Source organism: Symphalangus syndactylus, chromosome 3, assembly GCF_028878055.3.
Source record: "Symphalangus syndactylus isolate Jambi chromosome 3, NHGRI_mSymSyn1-v2.1_pri, whole genome shotgun sequence".
Taxonomy (NCBI): domain Eukaryota; kingdom Metazoa; phylum Chordata; class Mammalia; order Primates; family Hylobatidae; genus Symphalangus; species Symphalangus syndactylus.
Window position 1 is genome coordinate 55,243,026 of NC_072425.2, and position 21,661 is coordinate 55,264,686.

At 53.7% G+C, this 21,661-nt stretch overlaps 1 protein-coding gene across 17 annotated transcripts in view; it reads left to right on the forward strand.

The window, feature by feature from the left end:
• The window catches only part of SEMA4D (semaphorin 4D), a 140,275-nt gene that overhangs the window by 112,196 nt on the left and 6,418 nt on the right, over positions 1–21,661 (forward strand). For 14 of the 17 annotated variants that reach the window (XM_055272008.2, XM_063636929.1, XM_055272002.2 and 11 more), the window contains 7 exons: positions 1,876–2,051; positions 2,131–2,287; positions 3,316–3,538; positions 4,443–4,558; positions 9,575–9,747; positions 9,825–9,868; positions 11,314–13,706. In XM_055272008.2, coding sequence (XP_055127983.1) covers positions 1,876–2,051; positions 2,131–2,287; positions 3,316–3,538; positions 4,443–4,558; positions 9,575–9,747; positions 9,825–9,868; positions 11,314–12,239 — 1,815 coding nt within the window. In that variant the 3' untranslated portion in view covers positions 12,240–13,706. Of the gene's footprint in view, positions 1–1,875; positions 2,052–2,130; positions 2,288–3,315; positions 3,539–4,442; positions 4,559–9,574; positions 9,748–9,824; positions 9,869–11,313; positions 13,707–13,889; positions 14,109–21,661 lie in introns of those variants that run through there. The other 3 variants (XM_055272013.2, XM_055272015.2, XM_055272014.2) reach the window with 1 other exon arrangement.

Below are 21,661 nucleotides of genomic sequence, written 5' to 3' on the forward strand. Positions count from 1 at the left end.
AAACATTAACCGACAGCTTAAGATTAATAAGAGAGAACCAATATAGAAGTTTGTCAAAACACAAATCTTTAAGTACATAAAAAGTGGGGGGAGTGGTGCCTTTAAAATGACACACTGTAGGCACAGTGCTCAGCACAAGAGAACGGCCTATGGGCTTGATTACAGGAAATCTCAAGGTTGCTCAGTGGCAGTTTCCAGGAGGTGGATTGTCAGGCCTCAGGGTTGCTGGGGGAAACCACATGAGACACAGCCACCATGTCCCTGGCCAGGCGCTCATCTCGGAGCAGGTAGCCATTCGTCTCTAGTGGAAATTGGTAGACAGTTCCTGCATGGCCCTTTCTCATATAGTCATGACCATCAGGACATCAGAGAAACAGGGTTCCTTTCATGCCTATGGCGCACGAAAGTGGGTGCCTTTGACACCATTCCCTTAACAGCCTCTTGCATAAGGAAGAAGGTTGGGTGATGCACACACCTGAGTATCCACCTGGTGCTTTGCTACCTGCCCAGGCCTTCTGTAGCCAGGGCTCACTGACCAGATCCTCCAGCTACCCCCCAGCCGTGGCTGCCATGCTCCTGTCTTGCAGACCAGGAAACCATCCTATCAACAGTATGAGTGTGGGGGACAAGCCAGTGCCCTTGAGATGGGGAGGGTGCTGCAGGGCCAGGGCTCCTGGCAGGCGTGCACAGTGCTCAGAATGCTGTCAGAGCAGCACTGGCCAGGGGACTCGAGCCCTCCCCTGCCATCGGAAAGCCAAGGATCAGACTTGCCTTGACCTTGACTTATTACCCAGCACTGAGGGTTTGCAGCAGGATCAGTGAGCAGATCCAGTGATGCACGGAACAGCCACCCCCATCCCCCACAAGTCTCTGCAAGTCGTAGGCACACTGCTGTTGTTCCCTCTGTTCCCTTTTTTTCCCCCATACTTGTTTGAACTCCTGGACTGGGGTGGTTTGAGCTTAGCCCCCACAGCTCCTGCCTACCACCCAGGCACACATGAACCCTTCACCTGCTGCCCGTGACCTGAAAGCCAAATGAGACCCGTGATGAAAAATGTGCTAGAAATTATTCTTTGCTAAAACATCAAGGAGGAAAATGAAGTCCTTTTATCAAAAAGAGAATTTGGGCTCCTGTAATCACACAGCAGAGATGAAGGGGGAACATATTCCCTTTATCCAAAATAAGTAAGGCTGCTTCTATTTCATATTTCTCTGCACTCAGGTTTTGTGGTTTCAGTATTTCTCTCCAGACCACACACAGTCATGCGTAGTTTATAATTGTGTCTTGGTCATCGGATCCCTGAAAAGCATTTATAAAGAACTTAGTAGGTTCAAAGCACTTTAGCAGATACTTTGGGTAGAAAGGAAGTGAAGGATCTATTCCCTCAAAGGGAGGAAGGTTCACACATTTGCCCAAGACAGGCTGCTGGACCGGTGGCTGTCCCCTGGAAGGAGGCTGCCGCCACTTGCCCCACTCAAAGCATGTTCATCGATGGGTCCTGTGTCAGGAAAGTCACACAATGCCAGGGGCCTTGGCAGTTGGAAGTGTGTGAACACGGCAGCACCTCTGCGGTTGCAGGACTGAATGCTGGTCACAGGCAGGCATGGACGATTAAATGAGCTTTCAGTGACAGGGCTTTTGTCTGTTTTGTTTTGTGTGTTAACCCGGGAGCGTTCTGGGATCCAAGCTGGAACCTGGACGCGGTGCTGCGGGCCACACACGTAATTGCGGCCTCTGTCCCCTGTTGCCCGAGCTTTGTTTCAGTCAGGCACAGCTGCACTGTGCTGCGCCATGGAGGGGTGCACCTCTGACCTTAGTGCCTGCTCACAGGGGATCCGCTCTTGGCCCACCATGTCTTGTTGTTGGGGTTTTAGGGGGACCAGGGCGGCCTGAGAACCTTGCAGAAGAAATGGACCTCCTTCCTGAAAGCCCGACTCATCTGCTCCCGGCCAGACAGCGGCTTGGTCTTCAATGTGCTGCGGGATGTCTTCGTGCTCAGGTCCCCGGGCCTGAAGGTGCCTGTGTTCTACGCAGTCTTCACCCCACAGCTGTAAGTGCCCTGGGTGGAGTCCCCCTCCTTGCTCCCTCGATGCCGCCAGGCGGTCCTGTCACCTCTTTCCCCTCCCCAGGAACAACGTGGGGCTGTCGGCAGTGTGCGCCTACAACCTGTCCACAGCCGAGGAGGTCTTCTCCCATGGGAAGTACATGCAGAGCGCCACAGTGGAGCAGTCCCACACCAAGTGGGTGCGCTATAATGGCCCGGTACCCAAGCCGCGGCCTGGAGCGGTGAGCTGGGACATTGGGGGCGGGCCGTGCTTTCCCTTCAAGGCCCAGGGCATGAAATCCAGTACAGGCACTGGGGCCTGCTCATGGGCTGGGTACCTGGCCACGCCAAGGCTCTCTGCATTGGGACAGGGACGGCCGATGAGCACAGCTCATCCTTCTTCCCTTTTGCATGTTATGTAACAGCCATTGCTACACTATTGCACAAATAAGAAGGCTGGGGCAGCTGTTTTGCACAATTAACATTGCATAACAATTAGGTCTGTTTCATTTTCAGTTTCTTACAGAGAAACACATCATTTCTTGGCAGAGGCCTCTGCACTGTCCACTAGTCAACAGGAGTCACATTTTTTCCTCCTAAATATAGTGAACTTTATGTAGAAATTGGGAATTTCCAGGCCAATTCCCTCCCTCACATGGTGAAATGGGTGTGACAGGCATGTGCACACCCCTCTGTGGGGCCGTGACCTACATGGGGTGTCCTGGCCCTCAGAGCTCACTGCAGCACCAGCTCCCTCCCAAGGGCAGCGTCCCTGACACCATCATGGCTCCTTCTGTGCATAGCTTAGTAAAATGTGTTCACTCGTGGTCACAGATTTTGGTTTATACACATCAGGGAGCTAGAACGGGAAAAAAGAGTCCCTCAGGCTGTTATGCTGTTTAAAATTGTCCTGGTTTTAGCCATGTTTAGCATTCTTTTCATGAGAAAGCTGCAAATCAATGTTCTGTTTTTCAATTTCGAAAGCTCAATAAGTGTTTTTCACTTACAAATAGATACAAATTCCTTCCCTGAGTATGTATCGTGAATGCAATTCTGTCTTACAGATGTGTTTTATAACTGTGTCCTCTGCTGGCTGGGGAGAGGCCACCTTTCTGCATAGTAAAGTTATTCACTGCTACCCTCATTTCAAGGCATGCATTGTGTGGTTTCCAGGTTTTGCAGCTCCCCCCTGCATTGGCTGCTTGTGTGGAAGCACCTGTTGGGTGGTGGGAGCACGAGCACATTAACAGCGGGGATTTTCTCCCTGCAGTGCATCGACAACGAGGCACGGGCTGCCAACTACACCAGCTCCTTGAATTTGCCAGACAAGACCCTGCAGTTCGTTAAAGACCACCCTTTGATGGATGACTCGGTAACCCCAATAGACAACAGGCCCAGGTTAATCAAGAAAGATGTGAACTACACCCAGATCGTGGTGGACCGGACCCAGGCCCTGGATGGGACTGTCTATGACGTCATGTTTGTCAGCACAGGTGGGTTCCAAGGGCTTGGCAGGCTTGACAGTGACAGCACATCTGTGTCCTTTGGTAGGAAAACTGGGAAATCCAATTACTTTTTTGTGAGTGGTTCCATTGCCTCCCTCGAGGTGACCCGGGAGGTTTGTGGGAACGTAAAAAGATTTCTGAGAAGTCACTACACCAGGTGGCTTTCAGATCTGGGACCACCAGGCTACTGGGGGTACTTGTTAAAAATAAAAAAACAAGTCCTGGCCTGTGGCTGGGCTGGGCTGGTGCAGAGGAGTACTAGCCGCTGAGGAGTTGGGGCGATGCCCATGCGGGGGGGCAGGTGTGAGCCACCTGGGAGGAGGCGTCAGCCTGGCATTTCCTAACTGCTGGCAGAAGACCACGTCCCTGCTTCCTGGCCGAGGAGCCAGGTTTTAGATGTGCCCTGGCATGTGGACTCTGTAATAAGCACTTCTGGAACAGGGACAGGGGCCAGGAGCCACAGTGGCTGGCAGCGCATTGTGGCCTGCCCTTGGAGCCTCCCAGCCGACCTCACATGCCCCCTGTCCTCACCGCCTGCCTAGGGCCCTTACCAGTGACACCCCGAGGGCTGGTGGAGCGTGGGAGCCCCCTCATGTGGCACTCAGCCTCAAATGTAATGTCGACTGTTATGAGGATTCTTGGGGTCAACAATGGAACAGTTTATTTTCCTTGGAAAAAAACTGGAATAACCCATAACACTTGGGTTTCTAGTTGTTTATTTTGCCAAAGGCTTTTCCTTCTTTTGTTTCTAATGAGAAATCATCATTGTTTTCTAAGTATCTTGTGGAGGGAATGACTTGAGAGTGGAAAGTGTGAAGTTTGCCGCTGTGGTCACTGTCCTTGGTTTCTGTGTCTGGGTTAGTGTCACTGACCTGTACCTTTGGCCCTGCAGACCGGGGAGCTCTGCACAAAGCCATCAGCCTCGAGCATGCTGTTCACATCATCGAGGAGACCCAGCTCTTCCAGGACTTTGAGCCAGTCCAGACCCTGCTGTTGTCTTCAAAGAAGGTAAAGTGACTCAGGCAGCTGGACCGGGGGCTTCCCCGCTCGGTGGCTTTGATTCTAGGTGACAGGAGAGTTGGCAAGCTGGAGTCGGGCTCCTGGGCAGGCCCCTCTGTCTGTCTGCCCTGGGTGAGCCAACCTTCAGACTTTGACACAGAGCCATTCCGTGAGCTGTAGGATCTGAATTGGGGAAGGCAGGAAGGCAGGAAGGCAGACCTGGGGAGACGGGACTTCCCCTTCGAAGTTGCTGGAATGTCATTGAGTTGTTGGTGCAGGTTTACAGGCTGTGGAGAGGTGGGCACTGCTCCATGAAGACACCTTTTTATGCCCTGAGCTTGAGGGGGGTGTGCAGACTGCATCTGTGGGATATGATAGTGATACAGCTGACTCGTCACCATGGAAAATCCACAAGAGAAGTGGTTCGTCTCATCTGTAAAGCTGTCTCCACCTGTGGCTGAGACTCTCTGGTCCGGCCTGCAATACTCCCAAGCAGCCCTTGTCAGGGGTGGGTGGGCATCCACGCTGGCCTTTAGGGGGCTGCCTCCCTGGCCCTAGCTCCTAACAGGACCTCCATCCACCTTGTGGGGTCCAGGCCCAGTCAGTCCTCTCCTCCCTCAGCTGGGAGCAACAGGCAGAGGAAGGGGGCCCCTGTCTGGCCGGGTAAGATACCTACCCTTGGCAGGTGCATATTTGCAAACACTCCTCCAGGTCTTCTGTCCTCTTCCCTCCCCTGTATCCACAAAGCTTGGGAGCCTGGGTCCTTTTACGTGGTCACCTCCCCTCTGCTAATGGAGAGTTCTCCCTCAGATCTGAAAGGAAAAGAGAATGAAATAGCCTGAGCAAGTTATAAGCCACCGGGTACTGGCATCTGTTCACCAGCCTCTTGGTCTCCAGGACACACAGGGAGCCCTGGAGATTTGAAGGGTCGATGCTTTAGCCACTGGCCCCCTGGGGCCTCACCCCAGCCTCATTGTTGAAAGAAGGGGACCTAGAAGCTCTTCTGGGGCCATCGTGCTGTTCAGTGGCCTCAGCCAGACTGGGCAGGCACCTATAACATCTCTAAAATGTGGACTTCTCATTAGAATAAAGATTGGGCCGCTGGTATGGACATTCGTGAGAATGACACTCTGTTCCAAGGGTCACTTAGGGATCCAGGCTGGCGGAGGCTTCCAGGGCACATGGGCACTGATCCTCAAAGGCAGAAGGGGGTAGGAAGAGGAGGGCTGCATAGAGAGGGTTATGGGTCAGTGCCCACCTGCCATCTCCCAGAACTCGGTCACATGGCCACACCAGGGCAGCTGGCCACACAGGGAGCCTCACACCCAGGAGGAGGAGCCAGTGGGTTTGGGGAAGCGCTTGCTGGTCCTACTGGACCACCCGACCCACCTGTCTCTGTAGGAGCCTCCATTCGTGGGGACGTGGCTTAGTTGCCTGGACAGGTGGAAATGCATCCTGCCTGCCATGGGGTCCTGTGCCTTCTCCTTGGGCCCCAGTAGGCTCCAGATGGGGGTGGAAGGCCCAGCTCCATGGCCATGGCAGCAGGAAGTGGCTGTTGAGTGGTAAAAAGACTGTGCCCCCTGACCCCATCAGGCTCTCTCAGGGTGATCAGCAAATGGAGAAAGGGCCAGTACCACGCCCTCCCCCTGTCCTACAGCTGGGGAGGTACGTTGTTCCTCCACCCTCACCTCCTCTCCCCTGATGACAAGCATGGCGTTTTGCTTTTTACTTTGGTAAATACACATCAGATGAAATTTGCCGTCTTAACCGTTTTTCATTGTGCACGTCAGTGGCATTAAGAACATTCACGTTGTTTTGCAGCCATTACCACTGTCTGTCTGCAGGGCGCTTTTCATCTTCCCAAACAGAAGCTTTTTACCTGTGAAATCCAAACTCTTCATTCTCCCCTCCTCCAGCCCTGGGCAGCCGCCATTCTGCTTTCTGTTTCTGTCTGGGTACCTCATATAAGTGGAATCACATGGTATTTATCCTTTTGTAACTGGCTTCTTTCATTTAACATAACGTCCTCAAGGTTCCCCCCTGCTGTAGCAGGGGTCAGGGTTTTCCAAGGCTACATACTCCTCTGTCGTGTGTGAATACCGCATTTTGTGTATGTGTTCAACCCTTGATGGACATGGTTGCTCCCACCTTCTGGCTCCTGTGAACAGTGCAGCTGTGAACGTGGGTGTACAGATACCTCAAGTCCTTGCTTTCCATTCCTTGGGCGCACACAGCAGATGCAGTTTGCTCGGCCCTCTCTGAGCCCACCGAGTAGGCTTTGTCTGTATTTTCACCAGGACTCCTTGGGATGCTGAGCTACAGCTAGCGTAGCAGAGGGCAAGGAAGGCACTTGGACAGCTCAATTGCCTCTGATCACGTCCACTGTCACTCCAACCTGCCCTCAGGGTCCGACGCGCACACACAGCAGCAGAGACAGAGATGGGAGCATGAGAGCTGCCTGCAAGGGGACAATCCTCAGGTCCAGGGAAGCGGGAGACAGGGGGCGTTGAGGGGCAGGAGTGCACAGGACAGGCTTGCTCTCAGCGGGCCTCACTCATGCTGCCAGGTGCCTGGTCAGGTTTTTTTTCTTTTCCTTTAAAAATTTTGTCTTGAAATAATTTTAAATTTACAGAAGAGTTTGGATGATTGCACAGAAGGATCTTGAGCGCCCCCACCTAGCTCTGCATGTCCGATCTCTCACATAGCCAGTGTGCATTTATCTGAGCCAAGGTGCTGTCATGGTGCAGTGCGTTACCTGAACCCCAGACCGTGGACCTCTTACCTCCCACCTACCACATTCCTGGCTCAGCACCTCGGGTTGCACTGGACACTGCATCTCCTTGGCTGCTGCTCTGTTCCTGCCTCCCTGACCTCAGCACTCCTGGAGAGGAGTGGTCTGGTGTTTTGTGGTGTGTCTGGTGTATTCTTGTGATTATCTTGGGGTCGTGGTTTTAGGGGGAGCACCAAAGAGGGAGCTTTCTGGGAATGTGGCATCTGTATGACACACCAGCGTGATGACCTTAGTCATTCTGTCCAAGTCACCACCGTCTTTTACCATGCCGAGTGTGTCGGGGCATGTAGTCCACACTGAGGGTGGGGGAGAGTGAGCCCCACCTCCCAGGGGAGTCATGTGGGAAACCCCCACAGTCATTCATGCTTATTTGCAGGGACAGACTTGGAGGCTACAGAAATGCCCTGTTCTCCCGCCCACTGACATCCACATCCACCAGTGGGTCCTGCCTGCAGCAGTTACAGCTGGCTGTCCTGATGGCCAGTTCCTCCTTCCCTGTCCCCTCTTCCCTTCCACAGCCATCCCTTGGTCTCCGTGTGGCGTTGTTTAGTTTTTACAGCTCAGTTTCATTTGGGCTCCAGCCCAGCCCCATCCGGGAGAAGCGGAAGCTGGGGCTGAGTCTCCTGCAGGGTGCAGGAGGTGGTCTGGATCCCCTTGGGATGGGCCTTGCCCCCCACAGCCCACCTCACCCTCCACAGCTACCCTCAAGCCTCTCTTTGGGGTGAGGAGTCAGGCAGGCCCCACTTGGCCACCCAGGGCACCCTGCTCTGCACTGCATGGTGTTCACGCCACCTCGCAGGTGCCCCCTGCGGGACCCAGCAGGACCAGCTGTCCCTTGGAAGTTACCTAGCTTGGCTTTGCTGCCAGAGAATGTTTCCGCCACCTCCACAAGCCACTCGATGCCCGAACTGTGATCCAGGATGTCATCCTCAATCCTTCCCACAAACGTGGCTCACACGTGGCCTCATCTGCCCAGGTCTCTGCTGCTGCTGCTGCTGTGAGGCCAGCGGCAGGCCATGTTCCCTCTGCTGTGTATTGTCACAGTTTCCTTCCTTGGGGGCTTTCCCTTTCTCTCGTGGGTCTGTGTCCGCACAGCTGGATGTGTGGCCTGGGGCTTCCTGTATTGGCATCAGGGCCTGTGATCTTCCAGCCACACTCTGAAGTTGATTCCGAGTGTATCCCCTGGGGATGAAGGTCATGTTTCATCTGATTGTAAACCACTAAGTCGTGTGTAAATTTGGGAATCTTGTATTGTTAACCAAAAGGTGTTCCCAGGCTGTTGAGGCAGATGCCCTGGGCAGAGGCTAGAGAGCGCGCTCCACGGGCCACCTCCAGGTCTGCTGCACGTCCCCGAGTTTCAGGTGGGTGCAGTGTGGGGCACCCTCCTTCCAGCTGAGTTCCGTTCAAAAGCAGTCAGCAGCCCTGGATGCCTGTGTGCTGGGCACTGCTGGTGCCAGGTGGGCTGATAGGATGGACCTGAAGCTGGTGTCACTGGGAACCAAGTGTCCCAGAAGGTGGGAGAGTCTCACCTACCTTCTGCTGTGGGTGTGGCTGCTCTGGAGCTCGGAGGTTGATTTCCCGTCTGTGAGCTCTTCCCTTTTATATATAGACACGTGAAAAGCAAAAGGCATTGTTCCTTTTTTTATGTTATGTATTGTGATCTGCTCATCCTTTGCATGTCGTCCGTTTGGCATCCCCATTATGTTAGGCCCCTGCTGGATCCATACCCTCACGAGAGGCTCCCCGCCCACAGGTGCCCACATTCTGGCTCAGGGGACAAGGTTGGGCTTCGAGGTGGTGTGCTTCAGCCTCTGGCTGCAGCCCCTTCTCACTTGTAGCGAGGCCAGGAAGATGACTGGGAGTGCCAGGCTTATGCATCCCTGTCTGCAGGGAGGAGATCTGGAGGTGGGGACTGAACAGCCTCCCCACTGGCTGAGAGAAACACATGCAGAGAAGCGCTCTGTTGGAGGGCAGGACCCGGGCAGTGGGTGACCAGACAGGGGAGAGAGGGATTTGGACCTAAGGCCCAGTGAGCCCTGACATAGCATGTGGATTCTGCCGGAAGGTCACAGACCTGCCTTGTTTGCCTCTGGTTCTGAGTACCTCTTCTCCTTACTGCAACGTCCCCTGAAGGTACACTCTGGCTGCTTCCCACACACTGGTGCAGAAGCAGAGGCCATGCTCCTGGATGCCTGCTTGCCTGATGCTAGTTCTCCTCTGTCTCACACATGCAGGGCAAGAGGTTCGTCTATGCTGGCTCTAACTCGGGCGTGGTCCAGGCCCCGCTGGCCTTCTGTGGGAAGCACGGCACCTGCGAGGACTGTGTGCTGGCACGGGACCCCTACTGTGCCTGGAGCCCGCCCACAGCGACCTGCGTGGCTCTGCACCAGACTGAGAGCCCCAGCAGGTATGGGGCGGGATGCGCTGCCCGGGGATGTTCCCCGTGTGTGTGTGGGTGAGTAACACGTGCTGGTTGTTTTGCAGGGGTTTGATTCAGGAGATGAGCGGTGATGCTTCTGTGTGCCCGGGTGAGTGACTCCTCGACATGCCATTTCCTTTGGGAGTGGCGAGGTCTTGTAACCATTTCACGGTGCTTCGGTTCTGTGGCATTTGTGTGTGTTTTGTTTTTCTTTCTCCACTTGGAACAGAGGTGAAGTGTCCTGTAGCAGACTTGTGGTCTTCTCTGTCTTTTTTTCTTGCCAAAAGAGTATTTGAAGCCACTTAGAGTGTATCTGTTTACTGGGAAGCAGTCTCCTTCCAAAACCATCCTGTTTTCTTTCTGCTTAGCTTGGGGCTTATTAAACAAAACCTAAGCCTGTTATAAATGGGGAGAAAGGAGCCCATGAGTGATTAATCCTCAGGCAGTGGAAGGGCTGGGGTGGTGTTTCCCCTGGGGCTCCCACTTGGGATTCACACGCCTGTGGATGTCTGAAATAGTGCCACACCCAGAGGGAGGGGTGGCATCAGGCCAGGATGCCCCTTCCCCAGCAGCCACCTTCCAGGGTGCTAAAGGCAGACTTGACCCTCAGTTCTGTGTCCTCCTGACCCTGACAAGACAGCTGTCATCAGACTAAGAAAAGTTTAGGCAGCTGGGCATGGTGGTACATGCTTGTAGTCCCAGCTACTAGGAGGCTGAGGCAGGAGGATTGCTTGCGCCCAGGGGTTCAAGGCTGCAGTGAGCTTATCATGCCACTGCACTCCAGCCTGGGGTGACAAAGTGAGACCCAGACTCTAAAAAGAAAACAAAAGCTGGCTGAGCACAGTGGCTCACGCCTGTAATCCCAGCATTTTGGGAGCCTGAGGCAGGAGGACCACTTGAGCTCAGGAGTTCAAGACCACCCTGGGCAACGTGGCGAGACCCTGTCTCTACAAAAAATACAAAAGTTAGCCAGGCCTGGAGGTGGACACCTGTAGTCCCAGCTATTCTGGAGACTGAGGTGGGAAGATCCCTTGAGCTGGGGGCGTTGAAGCTGCAGTGAGCTGTGATTGCACCACTGCACTCTAGCCTGGGCACCAGAGCCAGACCCTGTTTCAAAAAAAAAAGAGAAAGGAAAAGAAAAGAAAAAAAAGAAAAGTTTAGGCCGGAGGAGAGTGCTGAGATGCACTGAAAGGCCAGCCTTCCTTGTAGTCATTAGCAGAAGCGTCTCGTGTCTGATTCAAAGAGCTGACACTAGGCACAGAACTGGCCTCTGCTCAGCTTCCCCAGCCTGACGCGTTTTCTTCTGGGACACGGGTGAGAAATGGGATTTCTGCTGCTCAGAGCTGCCTCCAGTTTCTTTGTCCCCATGGGCTGTCATCCAGGGCTCATCTTTGCTTTTTGGTCACGCATGTCTTTATCTCCTTAGTTGTTCTGGAAGATTCCGTGTTGCTCCAGTGGGTGAAACTCTTGCGTCATCTTGTGGGTATTTTAAAGAAGTTGTTAAATAGCAAATGGGGATTGTTGACGCTGTGCACGTTTATTTTGATGTTCCAGATAAAAGTAAAGGAAGTTACCGGCAGCATTTTTTCAAGCACGGTGGCACAGCGGAACTGAAATGCTCCCAAAAATCCAACCTGGCCCGGGTCTTTTGGAAGTTCCAGAATGGCGTGTTGAAGGCCGAGAGCCCCAAGTACGGTCTTATGGGCAGAAAAAACTTGCTCATCTTCAACTTGTCAGAAGGAGACAGTGGGGTGTACCAGTGCCTGTCAGAGGAGAGGGTTAAGAACAAGACGGTCTTCCAAGTGGTTGCCAAGCACGTCCTGGAAGTGAAGGTGGTTCCAAAGCCCGTGGTGGCCCCCACCTTGTCAGTTGTTCAGACAGAAGGTAGTAGGATTGCCACCAAAGTGTTGGTGGCATCCACCCAAGGGTCTTCTCCCCCGACCCCAGCTGTGCAGGCCACCTCCTCCGGGGCCATCACCCTTCCTCCCAAGCCTGCGCCCACCGGCACATCCTGCGAACCAAAGATCGTCATCAACACGGTCCCCCAGCTCCACTCGGAGAAAACCATGTATCTTAAGTCCAGCGACAACCGCCTCCTCATGTCCCTCTTCCTCTTCTTCTTTGTTCTCTTCCTCTGCCTCTTTTTCTACAACTGCTATAAGGGATACCTGCCCAGACAGTGCTTGAAATTCCGCTCAGCCCTGCTGATTGGGAAGAAGAAGCCCAAGTCAGATTTTTGTGACCGTGAGCAGAGCCTGAAGGAGACGTTAGTGGAGCCAGGGAGCTTCTCCCAGCAGAATGGGGAGCACCCCAAGCCAGCCCTGGACACCGGCTATGAGACCGAGCAAGACACCATCACCAGCAAAGTCCCCACGGATAGGGAGGACTCACAAAGGATCGACGACCTTTCCGCCAGGGACAAGCCCTTCGACGTCAAGTGTGAGCTGAAGTTCGCTGACTCAGACGCAGATGGAGACTGAGGCTGGCTGTGTGTCCCCGCCGGCGCCTCGGCTGCGACGTGTCCAGGCGTGGAGAGTTTTGTGTTTCTCCTGTTCAGTATCCGAGTCTCGTGCAGTGCTGTGTAGGTTAGCCCGCATCGTGCAGACAACCTCAGTCCTCTTGTCTATTTTCTCTTGGGTTGAGCCTGTGACTTGGTTTCTCTTTGTCCTTTCGGAAAAATGACAAGCATTGCATCCCGGTCTTGTGTTCCGAACTCAGTCGGAGTACTTGAAGAAGGCCCACGGGCGGCGCAGAGTTCCTGAGCCCTTTCTGTAGTGGGGGAAAGGTGGCTGGACCTCTGTTGGCTGAGAAGAGCATCCCTTCGGCTTCCCCTCCCCGTAGCAGCCACTAAAAAATTATTTAATTCCAGATTGGAAATGACGTTTTAGTTTATCAGATTGGTAACTTATCGCCTGTTGTCCAGATTGGCACGAACCTTTTCTTCCACTTAATTATTTTTTTAGGATTTTGCTTTGATTGTGTTTATGTCATGGGTCATTTTTTTTTTTAATTACAGAAGCAGATGTTTTAATATTTAGAAGAAGATGTATATCTTCCAGATTTTGTTATATATTTGGCATAAAATATGGCTTACGTTGCTTAAGATTCTCAGGGATAAACTTCCTTTTGCTAAATGCATTCTTTCTGCTTTTAGAAATGTAGACATAAACACTCCCCGGAGCCCACTCACCTTTTTCTTTTTCTTTTTTTTTTAACTTTATTCCTTGAGGGAAGCATTGTTTTTGGAGAGATTTTCTTTCTGTACTTCGTTTTACTTTTTCTTTTTTTTAACTTTTACTCTCTCGAAGAGGAGGACCTTCCCATGTCCGTGAGGTGGGTTTTGAGCAAGGGAAGGTGGCCTGGATGAGCTGAGTGGAGCCAGGCTGGCCCAGAGCTGAGATGGGAGCGCGGTACAATCTGGAGCCCACAGCTGTCGGTCAGAACCTCCTGTGAGACAGATGGAACCTTCACAAGGGCGCCTTTGGTTCTCTGAACATCTCCTTTCTCTTCTTGCTTCAATTTCATACCCACTGCCTGCCCAGACTTTCCATCCAGCCTCACTGAGCTGCCCACCACTGGAAGGGAACTGGGCCTCGGTGGCCAGGGCCGCGAGCTGTGACCACAGCACCCTCAAGCGCACGGCGCTGTTCCTGCCACTGTCCTGAAGATGTGAATGGGTGGTACGATTTCAACACTGGTTAATTTCACACTCCATCTCCCTGCTTTGTAAATACCCATCGGGAAGAGACTCTTTTTCCATGGTGAAGAGCAATAAACTCTGGATGTTTGTGTGCGTGTGTGGACAGTCTCATCTTCCAGCATGATAGGATTTGACCATTTTGGTGTAAACATTTGTGTTTTATAAGATTTACCTTGTTTTTATTTTTCTACTTTGAATTGTATACATTTGGAAAGTACCCAAATAAATGAGAAGCTTCTATCCTTGATTTGGGGAAGACGTTCCTTAGCGGAGGCTGTGCAGCCCCCCGCCCCTGCATGGCCCAGGCGGGACAGCTGGGCTCACTCTTTTCTGTCTGTTTCCTGCTGTGTTTTGCTCTCTCTGGCCTGTGACGTGCTCCTGGCGACTTCTTCCTCAGTGCCCTCTCTTTTCTGTCCTCTCTGTCTCACAGCCTCGTCTCCTAAGCCCCTCCCTCCTCCTGGCTCCTCTTCCCTGTCCTGTCTGGGCCATGTGGGGGACAGGAGGCCTTCCTCTCCCTGGACCCCCTGGCCGGCCTCGGGTGCGGGGCCCGACAGCAGCTCGAGGGTCTCCTTGCTGCCGCCCTTCCTGAGTGACCAGGCACAGCACGTGCACGCCCTGGGGACCTTCCATCTCTTCTGCCAGGCCACAGGTGAGTTGGGCCCTCTCTGTCCCCTGTGCCCTGTCCATCTGTCTCCTCCCGCAGGTGGGGGGCGGGCGGGGGCATCCTCCGCATCCTTCCACGTGTTCCTTTACCTTCTTTATCTGTCCTGGCTGCATCCCTCGGGTTGAGCCATTTCACGCTTTCATTGTGGGTCCATCCCGAGGGAAATTGTGGACAGTGTGAAGCGACTTCTAGTATACAGGGGTCAACCAGTGTTTTCCGTAAAGGGCTAGATATTTAGGCCTTGTGGACCGCAGGCTCTGTCACAGCCACTCAGCTCTGCTGTTGTATTGTAAAACAAGCCATAGTCAATACACAATGAGTGGGCAGGGCTGTGTGCCAATAAAACTTTATTTATAAAAATCCACGGTGGGCCAGATTTACCCCAAAGGCCCCAGTTTCCCAACCTATGGTAAGGATTGCTTCTCCCTTAAAAAAAAAAAAAAAAAAAATTTCAAGAGACAGGGTCTCCCTCTGTCACCAAGGCTGGAGTGCAGTGACACAATCATAGCTGACTGCAGCCCCTGCCTCCTGGGCTTAAGCCATCCTCCTGCCTCAGCCTCCAGAGCCAGAGTGCTTCTATTTCTGCTAACAATTTGGAGGTTGATATATGTTTAAAATTTGGAAATTTTAAAAAATTAAGAGCTTCCAGAATGGGAGTTGTTTTAATGACTTGCTTCGTGGTATTTAAAAGCAGAAAAGATTGGCAGGCATAATTCCCCTGCTTTGGGAGGCCAAGGCAGGAGGATCGCTTGAAGCCAGGAGTTTCACACCAGCTTGAGCAACATAGCGAGACCTGATCTCTACCAAAAAATTTGAAAAAAACTAACCAGGCTTGGTGGCATGTGCCTTGAGGATTGTTTGAGCCCAGGAGTTTGAGGTTACAGTAAGGTGTGATGGTGCCACTGCACTCCAGCCTGGGCCACAGAACGAGACCCTGATTCAGAAATAATCATCATCATTATAAAATAAAAACAGAAAAGACTGAGAGTCTAGTGTACTCCTCTGGGACCCTGGAGGAATTTGCCCTGGAATGGAAAATATTCGGATGGGATATCTGCTCTTGAAAGATAATAGATGTCCAGAACCACACTTCAAAGATGTACCCTGTGCTTCAGGCAGTGCGTGGTAGCCCTGGTGGCCCTGTGTTGTCATCTGACTGATCAGTAGATACAGAAAGAAAGGAAGTGGGCTATTAGAGCCTGCCCGAGGGGAGGAATGAAGTTAATGAAGAGGAAAAGCAAACCCAATTGCTCTCTTTTTAAACATGTTAAACACACTGTCAGTAGCACCTGAGAGTTTTAAGGTGCTGCCCTCTCCTGTTAAACAAGCTCTGAGAGCCCCAGGTGGCCCATGTCTGCTGAGCCCAGAATGTCCCTTGGCAGCCAGCACTGGACAGGAGAAGCTGCCGGTGAGCGTGGAGCACTGTGGAGACGGAGCTTTGCTGGGCCGGCTTGTGTGGTTCCTGCCCTCCACTGAGTGCTACGGACCAAGCCTGTGCTGAGCCACCTGTGGCTGCTCTAACAGCTGAATGGTGCTCAGCCAGGTGGTTTGCCTTGGTGCAGGCATCCAGGAGGACTTCATGTCTCCATGGAGCCTGTGTCCTGTCGCAGCACTGAAGTCCTTCAGGCAGACCCAGGAAGCTCCTCCTTGGTGGGGAGGCTGGGAAGCGGGCAGTGGGTCACTGAACTGGCCGTGGACCCAGGGCTCCTTTGCTGGCAGATGCAGGCAGGCCGTATGGTCAGGAGATGTTATTTGTTTGTTTGTTTATTTATTTATTTTTGAGGCGGAGTCTTGCTCTGTTGCCCAGGCTGGAGTGCAGTGGCACAATCTTGGCTCACTGCAAGCTCCGCCTCCCAGGATCAAGCGATCCTCCTGCCTCAGCCCCCCTAGTAGCTGGGATTACAGGCACGCCTCACCATGCCCAGCTAATTTTTGTATTTTTAGTAGAGACAGGGTTTCACCATCTTGGCCAGGCTGGTCTCAAACTACTGACCTCAGGGGATCCACCCGCCTCGGCCTCCCAAAGTGCTGGGATTACAGGCATGAGCCACCATGCCCGGCTGCTGTTATTAAATGTGAGGCTCCAGGTGTACCCCCTGTAGCTAGGCGGGCATACACACAAGCCCCTGGGGTCAGCAGGTAATGAAAGATGGGTGCCCAGGGAGAAGGGACATCACTGTTACAGCAACAGAAACCACCCCAGGTATTTCAACCACAGAGAATTTAACACAGGGAATTGGTTACAAAGGTGATAAAAGGGCTGAGAACAAAGTGGGAAGGTGAGGTTTCCATTACCAGCCACGGGCAGAAAGAGCGAAATGTCAAACACTCAGTCTCACTTGCTGTGCCACCGAGGCTGTGGCCGTGTGATCTGTAGCCTCCCCCTGCCCGCCACACTGCCTTCACTGCTGGAGGTCCTACTTGAAGCCACAAAACTGTTTCTTCCTTCCACCTTCCTGTCTCCTGTCAGTGACTCCCATGGCCAGGCCTAACAGAAAGCTGGCGGTCATAGATGGATATGGGGGATGTAGCCGTGGGCTTGCAGCAGCGTGGCCAGGAGCAGTGTGTAGAGGGTAGGGGAGCTGAGGGAGGAGCGCGGTCCTTTGCCAGTGCTCAGGATGGACTGAAGAGATTGGGAACTGAGGCTCCCAGCCCTCCGCCACCGCCTTTTCATGTGGTCTTTTACTTTCTCTCCAGAGGCATTTGGCCCCATCTGGGACATTCCCGTTCCCTTGTTCCACTGAGGCCACAGCCTGCGAGGGCTGTGAGACCTCCCCAGGGAGGACCAGCTTAGGAGGGAGTGGCTTCAGCCTTTTCAAGGGTGGGCCGAGGTCAGGGCATCATGGGCATGCCGTGAACTCAGAGGGGCCGTGGTTGTGAATTTCCTGAGTAGGCTCCAGGGTTCTGTTGGGGTCTGTAGATGCTTCCTGCGGCAGAGGCCACAGTGTGGCTTGCAAGTCCCAGAGACTTTCCTGAGGAGAGTGAGTGCCATTTGCTGCCTTGTGGGCCAGGAATGAGCCATTCTGGGTGAGGCCCAGGGCCTGGAGATTGCAATGCAGTGCAGTCAGGGCACAGGCCTACCGCTTCCTCCTGTGTCCTCCCCCAGCCACCCAGGGCAGGGCTACTTTGGAACTTGGCTGGGTTTTTCTTTGCTATAATGGCTGTTTTCGTGGTAGCTGTCACAGTGGTTTGGGGGCTGTCTGATTAAAGGGCTAGCAAAGTGTCTTTAGAATATGAAACTTAGAGGACATTCGTGGCATCTTCAGTTCCCCATGCTGCGTCCTGGTGCCTGTAGCTCTGCTGAGTGACCCTGTGTCTTGGGGAGCGTCTCACCCCCCAGAGAGGGCTGACTGATGGAAGGTCAGTTGGTCAGGGTCACACTTAGGGACTGGGTCTGCCCCAGAGCTGGTGGAGGCCCATGTGTCACCCCGGAGATGTCCCCACCTGCCCCAACACTTGGCCAGTGCTCAGAAAGTGGCCCCAGGGACTCGGCCATCCAGGAGAGGTGAGGGCCCTCTGAGGCCAAAGCGCTCCCTGAAAGGGGATCGGGGTGGGTCCGCACAAAGGAAAACATAGCTCGTGGTGTATGCAGAGGCTGCCAGGGCTCAAGGGCCCAATGTGGGGTGTGGTGGAGGTGATGTGGCCATGTGGGCAGAGTAGGGCGGAGAGGCCTGTGTCCTGGGGATGGGAGAGCTTGAGGCCCGGTGGTGGGGTGGAGCCCCACCCTTGTCCTGCACCCAGGGGCCTCGCTGCCCATCCAAGGGAGGGACAGGGCCACACCTGTGGGCCCATGTCAGGAGCTGGGGTGGGAGATTGGCCACCAGTGCCCCTCTCCACCTAGACACGTTTCGTCCCTTCTCCACCACAGTTCTCGCCTCTAGGAAGCTCCCGCCTCTAGTATAACTAGGAATTGTCAGTGGAAGATGATATGGAAAGATCCACTGATGGCCCTGGCACAGGCCAGCCTTGTCCCTGGGGCAGGATGGGACGGTCCTGAGAAGGGAGGTTATGACACCCCTGGGGTGTCATGGTGGGAACCATGCCTTTGCAGTGCCCAGGTGAGACAGCACAGGGTGTCACCCCAAGCATGGTACCCTGGGCTCAGTGACAAGAGGGGTGGGCAGGTCAGGACTGCACTTCCTTGGGGCCCATGCCCTGGGAGCCGCTAGCCCTATGATCCTGAGTCCTGGGGGACTGAGTGCATCGGCAGGGCCTGGAGCATTTGGGAGCTGGCAGCTGCCTCAGTGTGCACTGTGGCCGCACGGGAGGGACAGTGGCCTTGAGAGTGTTCACAGCTGTTGCACAGCCATCCTGCACTGCGCTGGCCCTGGGATGGACTGCTGTCTAAGCTTTGTCATGTGACTAGCAATGCACATTTACTATAGTCAGTCACCCTGGTACCAGCCGTGAAGGACGGGCAGGGACACACACACTACACCCCAGACACACACACACACCTCAAACACACACCACACCCCAGACACACACCACACCCCACCCCAGATACACACCACCCCCCCACACACACCACACCTCAGACACACACCACACCCCCCCCACACACCACACCCCACGCACACCCCTGACACACACCACACCCCAGACACACACCCCCAACACACACCACACCCCCCCACACACCACACCCCACACACACCCCTGACACACACCACACCCCAGACACACCCCACACCCCACACACCACACCCCAGACACCACACCCACACACATGCCATACCCCACCCCAGATACCACCCCCACACATACACACCACCCCACACACACATCACACCCCTCACAACCACACCCCGCACACACACCACACCCCACACACACACTAGCCACATAGACTATGCCAGCCACATACCACACACCACACACCACACATGAGCATGACATATACTGCACACATGCCGTGCACCGTACCCCCCACACACATCCCAGACACACATACCACACACACTACACAGACCACACAGCAGACATACCACACACCAGCACCACACTCCCTCACACCACATGCCACATACACCACACACCAGCATCACACACACTACACCATACCCCCTTCATACACACCACACACACAAACCAGACACACACACCACAAACACACCACACACACCACACGCCACACATACATCAGATACACCACAATATACACCACACGACACATGTACAACACACACACCACACGACATAACACCCACACCACATCACAAACACAATCATGTCCACCACACACATACCATGTGCATGCACACAATAAATGCACAGCACAAAACATCACATACACCAAATCACACACACCACACACACATCAAACACCATACACACAGACCATGAACACTCACTGCACATGTGCACACATACCAACACACACGACACACACACACTGTACACACCTAAAACACAACCACCCCCATACACACTGTACCAAACACAACCACTCATACGCACCACACACAGCACAGCATACAACACACATCACACAAACACCAATCATACCACTGTTGACACGCACACACCACCACACATACTGCACACACCAAAGCACATACACACCATATAGACACATGCACGCTACCCACACCACACCACACACACAATCACGTCCACACATACACAACCATACACACACACACATTGTTGACTTAGGATCGTTTCAACTCAGTGGGTTTATTGGGATGCAACCCCGTGGCAAGTGGAGGAGCATGTGTATTGACAAGGAGAGGAAAGTGGTCTGGAGCTGGTGAAGTAAAGTTAGCATGCAGCCAAGCTCTGCTCATCTGAACTGATGAACCGAAGTTCCTCATGGATCACTCAGAATACAGATGGGTGAAAAAATAACCCCACCACCTGTGTGCCAGCACATAGCGCATCTGGCATACAAACGTAAGGATTGATAGCGATGAATGGCGGATGGGTTGTGTCTACATGCAGATACAAATCATGCACTTGTACATTAGTGTGCACACACAGAAATAGATTGATATAATTTTTTAACCAAAGTGCAGTCTTCACCCTGTCAGGGCCCTGCCTTCACCCCTGCCAGGACTATCTTCCATGTCAAGTTTAGACCCGTGTCATTTTCAAAGCTAATAATGGTTCCCCCATACTTTAGGCAGCATTTGGATATTTGGATTTGGGATGGCCTTTTATGTTTTAACTACAGTGTTAGAAATCAGAGCCCTTGGAACCACTGGGATCAGAGGGCAGCAGCAGAAGGTGCCCTTGGGCCTCTCTGAGGGGCCCCGGGGGCCGGAGAGGGCCCCCGTTCCTAGCAGCCACAGTGGCCTGTTGGCACACGTGTGTGTTCCAGCTGCTCTGTGACATTTCCCTTTGTTTCAGACTCTCTTGAAAGGCCACAGCCATCTTGGGAATTAGTTGACCTTGTGTGTTGGGCCACCCTTGATGGACAGGACAAGGTGGTGCTATCAACTCCCTGTGCTCTGAGGTCCTTAGCATGTTAGATGGGGCAGCTTCACCAGAAGCTGTCCATGTCTCTTCTGTTATCTGTGATAATTCCACGTGCCTTTACAACACAGCTGTCTGGTTACCTGGGGTCTGAAAATGCCCTTGGTGCCTCAGTGGTGCCTTCCCACAGGCCCCCCATGGAGCCAGGCAATGCCTACAGATGCCTCAGTGGTACTTGCTCCGTTCCCTTTGCAGAGAAGAGGTTCAAAATTCCTGCCCACATTGATAAGGCAGCTTGGCCAGTAAGTGGCGGGTATGAACAGGTGCATTCCAGAAGCGCTGGGGCTGGTCCACTGCCCTGAGTGGTCAGAGCGTACCTGAGTGAAACGTTAGGCTGCGTCGGCCTGGTGACTGTCAGGGAGATTGAGGACTCAGAGAAGGGAGCTGTCAGAATTGCTACCTGTGTGGCAGGGGTCTCACTCTCTCCTTCCTCATCTCAGGGCCCCTGGCTACTTTGTGACTTCAACAGAGGACAGAAAGGATGACCAACAGGGCCTCAGGGCATACCCCCAGCTGCACTGTCCTTGTCCCCAGAAGGGTCCCCAGAGACTGGGAGGGAGGAGGGGCCAGGGCCAGGATTAGAAAAGACCCTGCCCCAAGGAGAGAGCACAGAGATGGGCCAGGGAAGCAGCAGGATCCTCGGGAAAAGAGGCTGGGAGCGGGTGTCCGGGTGAGGCCCGGGCAGCAGGTATGGGCAGGGACAAGCCAGGAGTCCCATCATGGAAGACATGATGGCCAGCGGCCAGCACTGTGTGCAGAGAATGGCCCCTCTGGAGATGTGCCCAGCTGCCCCATTAGTTGCAGGAAGGCCACCTGGATGTGAGTTTGGGAGATGGGCTGGCCCCGAGGCAGCCAGCCCTGAGGTCAGAGTGGGCCATATGCATGGGGATGTGGGCAGGACACAGAGGAGTGCTGCAGGAGATGGCAGTGGGGGCACTTTCCAGGATGGGCCAGAGCAACTCAGTCACTGGGTAGATGCCTCACCACCCCTCCAGGCCTTCCTTAGGGCGAGGCCACTGCCCAGAGGGCACCTGGTTTGTCGCAGAGTAGAATCAGCTCCA